The sequence below is a fragment of the Phocoena sinus genome, chromosome 14, assembly GCF_008692025.1.
Source record: "Phocoena sinus isolate mPhoSin1 chromosome 14, mPhoSin1.pri, whole genome shotgun sequence".
NCBI lineage: Eukaryota > Metazoa > Chordata > Mammalia > Artiodactyla > Phocoenidae > Phocoena > Phocoena sinus.
Window position 1 is genome coordinate 72,161,779 of NC_045776.1, and position 13,677 is coordinate 72,175,455.

Here is a 13,677-nt window from a genome sequence, read left to right on the forward strand (position 1 = left end):
TGTTGTGGTTATTGATGCCGGGGAAAGACGCCGGGCCGCAGGAGTCACCCAAACCGGAGTTCGAACCCTACTCACTGTAACCTTGGGTGAATTCTTTCTCCTCTCTGAGCCCAGTTTCCAACTCTGTGAAATGGAGTAATTAGCTCGTGTCCCAAAGGGTGTTGTGTAATTAAACTTTTAGAACCATGTCTGACATTCAGCGCTCAATGGAAGTAGCTGGTGTTAATGATACCAATAAAGGAAAGCTTGGTAGTAATTTGACTTTTAGCCCCATGGGCAGCCTTGCATTCTCGATTTTTCTTTGCCTTCCGTGAATAGTGGCGTCCCTGGGTCTTCTCTGTTACACTTAAATAATTGCTTTGGGGTTAGAAGTGGGTTCAAATTCAGGAGCCTAGTAACCTCTGACAAGTCATGTCCCTTTCTACATTTCATTTTCTCTGTGTGAAGGTGGGATTTGAAAGCATGCACCTACATAGGCTGTAGCCTTCAAAACCTGTTGCTTATTCTTAAGAAAGTTAGACTGTTGAGACCTGATAGAGCTGAAAAGACAGAGGTGGTTAAATATTTGTACAGTGTCTGATCCATGGTCCACCCCTAACAAATGGTCATTCAACCAGGTCATTCAACCTAGCTGCCCAGCTATTCCCACCATAGACGGAAAATTGCCTTGGGCTCAGACAGCAGTTATATATGGTGCTTCACCTTTGGACTACACTCTCTAGACTGTCAGGCTCTTTCATAGTGCTCCATGAAGTTGGCCTGATCCAGAAAAGATTGATTTTGAACAGTCTCATGGAACTATAGAAGTAGAGAAGAGTCCTGACTCAGTATTAAAATCTTGACTCTGCCCCTTTTGGGATTATGGGAGATATTAAATGAGATTATGGGAGGTATTAAATGATCTTATAGGGTTGCTCTTTTTAGATGAGATCACATAGAAAGGACTTGACAAGCAGTGGGTACTCAAATCAACATGTTTCCTTTTGCTTTTCAGACCATCTTGGTTATCAACAATCTCTTGTTTCCTTATCTTTCCACCTATAACATTTTTGTTTCCCTAACCGGATTGTAAACTTAGGGACAGAACGGTAAAGCTCACTTACCTGCTATCTGCTTTCAGATACTCCTTATTAACATTTTCCCATTTAATCTAATCACAGTATCCTGATGACTAAATCGAGATACAAGAAGGGTAAATTTTCATTTAATCCTTTTAGCAACTCTAGGAGACAGGTACTATTATTATCCTCAATTTACAGATAAGGAAACTGAGGCCTAGAGAGGATAAGTAACTTGGCCAAATAAGGTAGAACCAGAACTTGAAAGAACTAAGGGCTACTTTGACCCAAGGCTTTCTCTGCTACTCACAGCCTTTTCTATGCACAGCCTTTTCTTTGATTCTCCAGGGCATTTAGCAGAGTAAGTACTTAATAAATACTTCTGATGTGTTTTTATTTGATTGATGAACTGTAATAGATGTTATGCAGGTAGAGGAGGTGAATAGGAAAGAATTTGAAGAACTGCAAAGTATAGACCATTATGTGTAAACAGAAACCAACATACAGCGTTGCCAAGGGGATGATGATCTCAAGGAAGGGATCTTATCCTGCAGGGCCTGCTGGGAGAAGTGAAGTTTTGACATAGTCTTAGAGGTACTTAGTCACAGTTGGCATGCAACCTCCTGTTCTTCTATTGGGAAAAAGTGCTCTCTTCTCCTTCTGCTCCCTCCCCTTCCTCCCCCTGCCCCCCAAGAGGGACTGTCTCCACGTTAAGGAAAGAGTATACCATTGTGCTCATGGCTTGGGCCAGCTTGTTTGTAGCTCTCAGGACCCTGAAGCTGTTCCCCAATATAAACAGCGCCCAGGGCTCATAGCCCAAGTGACAGGACTGGTGAGTCTTAGTACACCCAGGGATAGAAAAAACTCTTAACGGGTGACTGTTATTTCCTACCCAGAGAACCATAGTGCCTGTACAGATGAGGGCCTCTGCTGAAGAGTTTTAAAAAAGAAAATCTTTGTGTCTATAAAAATAATACGTCAATTAGACTTACTGACTGTGCGCCCCGTCAGCCACCTCTATAGGTGCTTGAGGTCATCATCTCATTCAGTGCTCATGATCGGCCTCTAAGCTGATTAACAGACAAGACAGAACGACTCCCAGATATCTCCCCCCGCGGTACACGGCAGAGCTAGGGGCTGGCTCCAGCTCTGACTCACAGTGCCATGTCACGCTACCACATGCCTTCTATGGAGAGTTCGAAAAACAGACTAGTTAGGGAAGCAAAATTTCCCACAGTTCCCCTATCTCAAAACAACCACTCTTTTTTTTTTTAATATTGAAGTATAGTTGATGTACAATATATATAAGTTACAGGTGTACAATATTATATATGTTACAGGTGTATAATATGGTGATTCACAATTTTTAAAGGTTTTGCTCCATTTGTAGTTATAAAATACTGGCTATATTCCCCATGTTGTACAAAAGATCCTTGTACTTTATTTTATACCTTACAGTTTGTATCTCTTAATCCCTTACCCCTATACTGCCCCTTCCTCCTTCTCTCGCCCTACTGGTAACCAGTTGTTCTCTGTATCTGTGAGTCTGCTTCTCTTTTGTTATATTCATTAGTTAAAACAACCATTCCTAATGTGTTTTTCCCCCCAGTTTTGTCTCTACCTGCGCACGTGATTTTTTCTCTTTCGTTATGTAATTAGGATCATGTTGTAATAGGGAAGAACCCTTTGTATTCTATTACAAGTTAATCACTAAAGGGATGTTGCCTGTAAACTTAAATTATACATAATTGCCCACCTCTGGGAACCCTGCCTCCCAGGTAATGAGCATTAAGCTAAAATACCTTTGTTTAGCTCACAGGAAACATCCTGACCAGGCCCACCTCTGAATGACTGCAGGGAGGAAGAAATTAACACGTCCCCTCTGGAGGCTGACCAGAACCAGGAAATGTTTGACTTTCCTCCCTCCCCTTTTAGTATAAAAGAAGCCTGAATTCTAATTCAGGCAAGATGGTTCTTTGGGGCATGAGTCCACCATCTTCTCGGTTTGCTGGCTTTCCAAATAAAATCGCTGTTCCTTGCCCCATCGACTCGTCTCTCGATTTACTGGCCTGTCGTGTGGCAAGCAGTATGACCTTGGACTCTGTAGCAGTGTTGGTTCGCAGCCAGCCTCCTTTTCATTTCTTAGACATAAATATTTTTCCAACTTGCTGAAAATGTCAAGCATAATTTGCAATGGCTTTTAAACGTGTCATCCCCTCTGTTATTCTTAGTTGCCATCACAAAACATTTACAGCTTTAATTCAGCAACTTCTTTGGGCTTATTCTCAACCTGTTCCCTTTCAACTGTGAGGACTGGGGAGATACGTCTACCATTTAGATCCAACATTAACTAGAGAGGACACAGATGTTTTTGCACTGTTTTTATTACTTTTTCTCAGTGAGGAAGGTATATGATGCCTACCTAGAAAACTAATCCTAAATCTGGATTTTTTTTCTTCTGCTTCTGCCAGAAAACACAAGCTCCTCTGAAATGAGAAGATGTCCTCAGCTGTGAGCCCTGTGCAAAATCACTAATGACTGATTACCTGACATTTCTGCATCACCGGCAGGTCCTCAGGTGAGTGCTCCAGACTTCCACTTCTGGGGCAGAGTGAATGGTTTGGAAGACTGGTACCTTTTTATTGCCTGTCTTCTCACGCTCCCTCCCATCATCAGGTAAAAGTTTCAAGATGGTCTTACAGGTACTTAGTCACAGTTTGTGTGCAACCTCCTGTTTTACTATTGGGAAGAGGCTCTCTCTTCTGCTTCCTCCCCCACCCCCGACACCCCATGAAGGACCGTCTCCATGTTCGTTTGTCTTGAGAATTACTGATGAGAGACCCACGTGTAGGAAAAGCCTTACTGTTTAACAGATGTGAATCAATGTCGAACAGGTGCCACAGAGGTCTCCCGATGTGTTGACATGGGAGGAGCCTTCTTATCCTTGATGTTTTCACGTGGACACTGCTTTGAGTGAGGTAACCTGGTAAAGAGATGGTTTACAAGAAGTCTAGATTTCTGAGTATTTCATTTCAGTGCCCATGTCAGCTGGTCTGATTATATATTTTGGATAGAATGACAAAGTTTTCAAGCATCTAAAGACATCATCTCAGTGTGGGAGGCTCTGTGGACCAGTGCTGTGTGCTCTAGGCTGATAGCCAAAACCATCCCTTTGGGAAAACACAGTTACTGATGATTTAGATTAAAATGTAATGGCTAATTTAGAGTCCAAAAATACCAGTCTGTGGATGGGGGCCTTTCTACTCTAACGTCTTCCTCAGCCCTTGGCAGGATGGGAACGGTGAGGACAGCAGAATAAGTTATGCCTAAAACCAAACATGTTCGATTTAATGGATTGTCTGGCATTCTGGAATCATGTACCTTTGGCTGCTTTAGTGTTTAAATGGCCCTTTAAAAAAAAATGAAAGGCTTCTTTTGTGTTGGGCACAAAGTAGGTATCAGTAAATATTTGTTGAGTGAATGGATAAATAAAATAATGGTGACAGTAAATAATTATGTTTAATGTTTTTCCCTCAAGTCTTTACTTGGCAAAATAAAAGTTGACTGCTCAGTGAAATATCCAGAGACCTTTGACTTAGAGGATGCCTGGTTTGAGTTAGGGCTTTGTGGTTGGAATTGATTCATGCTTTGTTTATTCATTAAACCATTGCAGAGCCCAGACCCTATGCCAGGCACTCTGTTGTTTCTCTTAAAAAAATGTGATAACTTAATACAGGAAAAAGCATCGCTGGTCTGAGGAGTTGCATGAAAGGAGCCGACAGGAAGCTGGGACTTGTGCGGGGACAGCTATCAGCCATTTGGGAGGGAGCTGGGGGGTCCCGAGTAGCTTTCTGCTGCTGCCCAAGTCCCTTCCTGCCCTTTGCTCCTGAGCCCCTTTTCGTGAGTGTTTTTAGTATAATGACCTACATCAGCCACTTGCCATTTTCTTTGCAGGGTTTGTGCAAGTTTGCAAACATGTTCACTGTTTCTCAGACCTCGAGAGCTTGGTTCATTGATAGAGCCCGTCAGGCTCGAGAGGAAAGGCTGGTGCAGAAGGAGCGGGAGAGGGCAGCTGTGGAGATTCAGGCCCATGTACGGAGTTTTCTCTGTCGGCGTCGACTGCAAAGAGAAATCAGGTGGGTGTCAGGAGCTCCTCAGCACGTTTTCTTTTGTTTCCAATTCATAGCAAAAAAAAAACAAACCGATTGCTTTTCTCTTAACAGTTCTTGAACAGCCTTCCAGCTGCTATGAACTCCTAATTTAAAACGTCTTTTTTTACCCTTCCCTCCCTAGGAGAGAGATTGATGAGTTTTTTAAAGCAGATGACTCTGGGTCCAGTAAAAGAAGTGCACTGTGTATTTTTAAGACTGCCAGGAAACTGCTGTTCTTGTTCAGAATTAAAGAGGATGATGAGGTAAAATAATAATAGCAAACCCACATCGTGCTTATGTGTCAGATCTTTTTGTAAGTATTTGATAGATATTAACTCATTTAGTCCTGACAGCAACTCTGTGAGACAGGTTCTGTTACCCCCACATCCTGCCCCTTTTGTTTTCTTGGAACCTGTTTCATAGGGATTATGCCCAGTGCTGGGAATCATCACGATTGTTTTCACATTGACTCTTACAGGCACTTGTCCTCAGATGCGTAGGTTAGCAGATTTATGAGACACAACATGGCACAAGTCATAATAAATGGTAACTGACAGGCGGTGGTGAGGACATTGGAGGAAGAGGTGGGCTGTGGTGTGCCATCAAAGGGGTGGCCGCTCCTCTGCTCCAGCCATTGCGGGACTGATACTCTGATTTTTTTAAAGCCACTCCAGAGCTCTTTGACACTCAGTTTTCTAATTTGTAAAAATTGGCCACTAATTTGAAATTTCTCTTAAAATCCTGCAAACCAAACAAAACAGGCTAGTTTTACCTGTGGAATTAGAAAAATCAGCCTAGAAAGTAAAATTCCAGGGGAGCAGCTAGTCATCTGTATCAGTACTAATGGAGACCCTTGAGGAGGGCCTCTGTGTTCCTGGGGATTAGGCATCCATTACTGCTAAGCTTCACATTGTGCCAGACCCTCTTCTGGGTACGGGGCCCCAGAAGGAAACAAAGTGGGCAAGGTCTCTACCCTTGAGGAGCCTGTAGCCCAGCAGGAGAGAGAGAGGAGGATGCTGGCAGTAAACGCAGTCACGCAGATGAGGACAGGCAGGCGCAGGGAGGTGACGCCCGTTTACAGAGGAGGAAACCACAGCTCAGTCTGGTAGAGCAGCAGCCAGGGCCACACCTCTTTTAAGGGTGGATCCAGGGTTGGTACAGCCAGGGTGTACCACTTTTCTTGCTTTCGCATTTCAGGATGAAAGTGATGATATGACAGTTTGTGAGGCAAAAGTCAGCATCCGTGGTGCTTACAAAATGGCAAATGGCTGAGCACAATTTAGGAGACAGCTGCTAGACTGCAGGAATCCAGGCCCAGTTTGCCAGGTTGATCTTGTTTTTCAAAAGGAGCCCCAGTCTAAAACACATGTAGGGCTCATCCTGCCTGCGGGTCACCAGTTTGAGAGCCTTTCCTTAGGCTTTCTGATCCTCGGTCTCCACGTTTACAAGTCGGAATTAAATAGGATCCCGATGTGAGTCATCTGGCGTCAGGCCGGCACATCCATGCCAGGGGTCCACGGATGCTTTCTGATTTCTCCATTCATTGTGAGAATTTATAACCCCCATCCTGCCTCTCTGCAGAGATTTGAGAAGTTGTGTCGCTGCATCCTGAGCAGCATGGATGTTGAGAATGAACCCAAGGTAAGTGGGGCGGAAGCCAGAAAGTCTCCCACGACCACTCAAGCTGGCCTGTTTACCTCTGAAAATTCCTGTTGAATGTTCTGACTGTTGTGTATGACTCTGCATGTTCACACCCATGTGTGAGTAAGTAATGGATCGAAAACATTAACAAAGTGCAGGTGAATCCCTTAGTCTTTGCGTTATCCAAGAAGCTGTGTGCTGCTCTTGCCTCATACTCAGGATGGTAAATCCACTTACCAGGCTAGTTTTACCTTTGGGTTTAGTGTTAAAATAAGTCCTCCTTGGGCTTCCCTGGTGGCGCAGTGGTTGAGAGTCTGCCTGCCGATGCAGGGGACATGGGTTCGTGACCCGGTCCGGGAAGATCCCACATGCCGCGGAGCGGCTGGGCCCGTGAGCCATGGCCGCTGAGCCTGCGCATCCGGAGCCTGTGCTCCACGACGGGAGAGGCCACAAACGAGAGGCCCGTGTAACGCAAAAAAAAAAAAAAAAAAAAAAAAGAAAGAAAATAAGTCCTCCTTGCTGCTTATTTTTGTTTTCATCCCCCTGCCTTATCTGGCTCTGGACCTAGCTAATTGGTCCCATTCCAGTAGCTGGAATGTGTGTCATTTGATCCCTGTAACTGCCCATTACATTTCTCTTTTTCCTGTTTGTAGGTATGGTACGTGTCCCTGGCTCTTTCCAAGGATCTCACCCTCCTATGGATTAAACAGATCAAAGACGTTATGTGGTATTGCTGTGAGTTTCTTGAGCAGCTCAAGGTAAAAAATAAAAACAAGACTGTAAATCTATCCCTCCCACTTGAGGCCTGTAGAATGTATTTTCAGAGTCCTCGTGGTTCCCTCATAGGTTATACCTTTGTGATGTATCAGTTGGAGTCTAGTAAAGAATTACTGGAGCCCCTGTTCCCAGAGAGAGTGAGTTAGATGCTGTTATCAACTTGAGAGCTTCTTTGATGCACGGTATTTTGAACGTTGACCTGCACTTACCACAGTGTTGACGGCAGGGAATCTTGTCTTCCTTTCAGTGCTTTTGATATAGTGGATACTTTGTAGCTGGCATAATTATACTAGTCAGGCCCCTTGTTACAGTGCAGAAACCCAACATGAGTGCAGCTGGTAATACATACTAGAGCCAGGGGGCTTCTGGATTTTCCCTCTCTTTCCTTCTTTCATGTGTGCTCCCTTTTGGAATCACCTTGTCTTCTCCCACTCTAATCATGGCAGCTGGCAGTTCTAGCCTCACATCCTGACTCTGTCTTGACCAAAGACAAAAGGGAGGCTTCCCCCATCGATTCAGAAATCTGGGAGGACTCATAAAGGTCCGGTGGGATCCTGGTCTCAACCCTGAACTGGTCACAGTGGCAAGATGGGTGGGGTACTGCCACCAGGCCTGCCTGGTCCAGTGCCCACCCTTGTGTTATGGGAAGGTGGGCAGGGGTGTGAGTGTGTACAAACAGCAGCCGTTTCCACTTTGCACGTAGGGAGGGAGAAGTTTCAGGGGCAGAGGCTTGGCAAGGACTCTGGTAGTAACTGAGCAATGGAGCAGATGTCCCCAGAGAACCCAGTGATCCATTCCCAGGCATCTCTCTCAAGGCACTTGTGAATGGCTCTCTTGACCTTGACCCAGCATCAAGCAAGAATTATAGTCATCATTATAGTAATAGCCAGTAGTATCAATACATAGTGTTCTCTGTGTGGGAGGCACTGTTCTTAGCGCTTTATATGCATGAATCCATTTATTTCTCACAACAACTAAACGAAGGAAGCAGTGTTACTGTCCCTAGTCAACAGAGGAGGAAGCTGAAGTAAAGAGAGGTTAAGAAACTCGCCCAAGATCACACAGCTAGTAAGTGGTGAAGCCAAAAGTCTGAGCCCAGAGTCCTTGTTATGTTCAATTGCATTTATACTCTGTTGCTCCAGTGTACATGCATACATATGTTAAATACTGAATGCATACATGTAGCAGGCCAGCCCTGGTCATCTTGTTTTCTAAGAATTCTCAATTCTCCATTTCCAAGAGTATTTCAATTCTATGGTCAAGCACTGGTGTGCTGAAATCTCTGTTGTTTAACTCTTAGAGTGGTCATTCCTCAAGAGAAAAAGAATAAAGACTTAGAATCCTGACTCATTGGTTTGCATTCAGAAAGCTGTAAAACGGTTGCTCTACTCTCTTGGACTGGAGGGTGTGTGTCTTAACCTTACTCTCTTTATTGTTTTTAGCCTGAAATTTTACAAGACTCCAAACTCATCACACTGTACCTCACGATGCTTGTCACCTTTACAGACACTTCAACATGGAAAATTCTCCGGGGAAAAGGTCTGTGGGACTTGCTTCAAAATCTTTCCTAAGTAGCGTTTCCATGGAGAGTTCGGGGACCTTTTCAAGAAGTGTTTTTGCTGCCACAAACCTCAGGGAAGGCCCTAGAACCACACACATGGAGACGTTGCACTATGGTATCTAGGATAAGTTCAGTATCACGTGCTCAGCTCTCTCCCTTCTTGGAATTTACGTTTGAAGGCACAGTCCCTCTGAGCTCATTTGTTACAACTCCCACAGCACTTCAGCCTTCAGATTGATAATATTCACTTAAGCCTCATCATTTCATTTGGAGAATATGCGGCAGCAAATAATTCTATTTTGCCCATAAAATTGCATGGTAAAGCTGCCTTCTTCCTTGAACACTGAACTCGGCCTTACATGTTTCATACATTCACTTTATCCATTCACCCAGTAGCCTGCTTTGTGCCAGATGCTCTGCAGGCACTGGAGATAGGGGAGAGGTCACTGCCCTCCAGGGGCTTTAGGTGCTGAACTCTGTGTGCCTGCCCTTCCTCCCAGCACCTGAGTCTGGTGGGGTGGGGAGGAGACAGACACTGAAGAGAGGTCGTATATATATGAATATCTGAGTAGTATACGTGGGTGTGTAGGTCACGACAACAGTGTGACAAGGGGCGCTTGGAAGGAAGAGCCCAGGAGAAACGAGAGTGCAGTGGGGAGGGAGGCCTTGCCTTGTGTGGGGCTCGGCCTTTCCCGAAGAAGTGACATTTGAGCTGAGAGCTGCAGGGGGAGGTGGAGTTTGCAGAGCACAGAGGTGGGGCAGGACTCTGAAGCAGAGGAAACTGTGTGCCGAGGCTCCAGGCCAGGAAGGAGGGTTCATTTAAGTCATGATCCTGGACTCTGGGGGGGTATTTAGAACTCGGTGCGTTCTGGCCCTGCCAGGGGGCTTGTATCCCAGTGGGGAGAGGAGGTAGCCACCGGGGGTAGAAAGTGCCAGGCCCTCGGAGGGAAGTAGAAAATGTGCTGCAGGAGCTTGGAGGCCGGGGATGATACGTCTGGGAAACCAGAGGCCCCGTCCCCTAAGAGGTTACGCTTCCGCCGGGCCTTGCAGGAGAGAGAATTCTGGAGATGTGGCGTCTCCCTGTCCTCTGGTGCCAGACCCAAGGGGAGCAGGAAGGCAAGCCAGAGGAGCTCTCGTTTCCTTACGGCCTGGGACCTAGGGCATGTAAGCTGTTCACGTTATGGCCAGAGATTTTTTTTCTCAGACTTTTTTCTTTGTTTAGGTGAGAGTCTTCGACCAGCCATGAACCACATTTGTGCAAATATAATGGGCCATCTCAACCAGCATGGATTTTATTCTGTGCTGCAGGTCTGTGACCCCATCCCTAATGTGGGACTCACTCTCCATACCTGAACTTGGGTTTTTACCTCTGGTTTCGGCCTATCTGCTGCCCTCCTCACAGAAGCGCTTTCTGCAGGAAGCGCCCTCTCCTCCCTCCCCGACCCCGGCTTTGAGACCCTCTCGATTTCTGTGAAGGGAGGACAGTGACTGGGACCCCTTCACTGTGCTACATTTTTGACTATGAGGATAATGCAGTCATTTGAGACTTAAACTCAGGAAGGAGGTCTCAGGATGTATTCCCTCGGGTTCCTTGGTTGGTGTCTGGAATCGTCTTTCTAGCTCTGAGTCCTCAAACAGCCTTCTGTCCACACTGCATGTTATCATGCCAGTTCGTACATCCAGGGAATTGTCAGAAATGTAACTAATCACTGTTGAAAAGTATTGATACTTTGGAATTCTTGAGTTTGAGAAGTGACGTTGATCTAGGCTGTCCTCTGGCCTGGCACTGAGATGGGCTGTTTCCTGGTTGGGTTTCACTTTCTCCTCACGACAACCCTGCAAGGTGCTGTGGCAACCAAAGGTGGATTCTCAACAGTTCATCTCAGTGGAAGAGTCTACTTGATGCCATAACTCTGAATTGCTTCTAAAATAATTGAGATTTTAAATCTGGTGTTCTTCTTATCGGCTGCTAATTTTTTTAACTATTATTTTTTAAAACTCAAGTGTAATATTTAAACTAGAGAGAGAGAGTGGTACAGTGAACCTCCATACACACCCATTGCTTTTCTTTCATTTTTTTTAGAAACATTCCAATACAGTTTTTTATCTGAAGCACTTACTGTACATTTTTTACGTGCACATGAATATAAAGTTGGCGCCGCCCCCTGACCAATTACAGTGTTCTTTGCAGGTATTGTTAACCCGTGGCCTGGCGAGACCCCGGCCTTGTCTGTCCAAAGGCACTTTAACAGCAGCCTTTTCCCTAGCAATGCGGTGAGTAAGAAACTGCGCCTGAGGAGCCAGCTTGCTTCTGAAGGCCTGCTCCTCCTGCTTTTCTTCTCTTGTTACTGGTATTAGGTACGGGCTTGCCCACTTTGTTAGAATTTACAGGAAGTGTTGTTCTTGATGAAAATGACACATCTGTGACTGCCCTGTTCTTAATCTTCCGGCTGTACCCTTGAATGTTTTTGCATCATGATTTGAGGGAAGCTATTCAAAATGAATTGCTTTTATTCTGCCAGGGGCCAAGATATGACCATTTTTCCTTTTGAGCTTTTAATTGATAAAGGAAACCTAAGAGCTGAAAGAGGCCCAGCAAAGGGCAGGGTGAAAGGATTCAGGGAATAGCGTTGCGAACACGGGTTTAAGACACTAGAGTTCGGAGGACCAGAGAGGATGTGATATTTATCTTCACTTAGTCAGTTTGGAGATGTAAAGTACGTAAGAAGCTAAATATTTCCTGATAGAAATCATACCAGCAAGTCTGAGAACTGCCAAGTGTAAAGAGCTGTGCTTGTTAGTGGGTCCAGAACATACTTAAACTGTTGAAAGGAGCAGTAACTTGGAGAGTTGTTAATAAGATAGCTTGATAATCTGAGATCATCTTAATCCCCAAGATAATAATAATTTGGGAAAGAAGGAGTGTTGTGGTCAAACCAGCTTGGTAAAGCTGCCCGTCTGCCTCTTCCTGGTAATTCACCAGGCACCTTCCTGCTGAAAGCTCTGACAGATCCTGTGGTAGCAAACTCTTTGGGCTTGTTTAACCTGATTTGACCCAAACATATCTGAACATGGAGTACTCTTGCCCAAGTTTTAGATGATGGAACATGTCTGTTACTATCCTGTGGAATCATTTTCCATGGAACACCAATTTGAAAAATGATGGTCTAGATTATAGGTTGGCAAACTTTTTCTGCAAAAGGCCAGCTAGTAAATATTTTCAGTTCTGTGGGCTACGCAGCTTCTGTCACAACTACTGTGCCACTATAGCCGCCAAGCAGCCATAGACAGTACATACACAAATGAGAACGGCTGTGTGTTCCAATAAAACTTTATTTAAAAAAACAGGCAGTGGGCAGTTTTTGACCTGTGGGCCACAGTTTGCCGACCTGATCTAGACTGTGGTTTCTACTAACCATTAGCCACGTGGGGCTGTTTAAATGGAAATTTATTAAAACTAAGAATTCAATTCCTTGGTTTCATTAGCCATATTTCAGGTGCTCGGGGGCCACGTGACTAGTTGAAAACCATATTGACAGCACAAATGTGAAACATTTTCATCATCACCAAAAGTTCTATTGGACAAGGCTGGTGTACACCGTCCAATAGAAATATGATGAGAACCACATTAAATAAGTCAAAAGAAAGGGGAAATTGAGTTTAACGATATATTTTATATAAACTGCTATATCCAAATGTATCATTTTTGCATGGAATCAATACTTTTAAATTATTTTAATTGAAATTAGATAATTTATTAATTTTTCTTTCCGTGCTGAGTCCTCAAATGCTGAGTCCTCAAAGAGTGGTGGCTATTTTACACTTAAAACATAGGAATTTGGCCTAGCCACATCTTATGTGCTCAGTAGCCCCTGACATGTGGCTAGTGGCTACTGCATTGGACAGCACACCTCTAGAGGCTAGACCTTCATAGCAGGAACAGAATCCAACCGGTTATGCTATGATTAAAGAAGTAGAACAAATTATCTAGGTAACAGTCATACGTTCGTTACACACTTTGAGAGGAGTTACATAGAGATGTATTTAATGAGTCGTAACACATGTTTTCCTAGATCAGGTTTACTGCAGCTCCCTCTCCTGAGTCACCTGAGCAGCTCATTCCAGCAGCATCGCCCACCCTCTCCTCTGTCACAGACAGCGGAGGATTGACACACAGACGTCTGAGCCCAGGAGCGCAGCAGCATCCTCTAGCTCCCCTGTCTTCCATCTCCCAAGAACACAAGTCGTCTTTCCGTCCCAGCATCCTTCCCTTGTCCCACTGTGGCTGCAGTTCACACTGTGATCCACCAAGAGGGTCATCTAGTCATTCCACCACGTTTCTTCTCCTTTGAGAATATAATAGCGTCCATCATTTTAAGTTTTTTCTTTCCATATGTCAGAATCCATTGACTCACTTGTTAAGGCCGGGCTGTTCTAAAGCCTTTTTCTTGCATAGTGTACTTTTTTTCCTCCTCTGAATATTTGTAAG

At 44.6% G+C, this 13,677-nt stretch overlaps 1 protein-coding gene across 3 annotated transcripts in view; it reads left to right on the plus strand.

The window, feature by feature from the left end:
• UBE3B (ubiquitin protein ligase E3B) overlaps window positions 1–13,677 on the plus strand; it is a 57,400-nt gene that overhangs the window by 405 nt on the left and 43,318 nt on the right. For all 3 annotated transcript variants that reach the window (XM_032602396.1, XM_032602397.1, XM_032602398.1), the window contains exons 2-9: window positions 3,530–3,636; window positions 5,013–5,194; window positions 5,352–5,472; window positions 6,791–6,850; window positions 7,504–7,608; window positions 9,070–9,166; window positions 10,411–10,496; window positions 11,380–11,462. In XM_032602396.1, coding sequence (XP_032458287.1) covers window positions 5,034–5,194; window positions 5,352–5,472; window positions 6,791–6,850; window positions 7,504–7,608; window positions 9,070–9,166; window positions 10,411–10,496; window positions 11,380–11,462 — 713 coding nt within the window. In that variant the 5' untranslated portion in view covers window positions 3,530–3,636; window positions 5,013–5,033. The remainder of the gene's footprint in view (window positions 1–3,529; window positions 3,637–5,012; window positions 5,195–5,351; window positions 5,473–6,790; window positions 6,851–7,503; window positions 7,609–9,069; window positions 9,167–10,410; window positions 10,497–11,379; window positions 11,463–13,677) is intronic.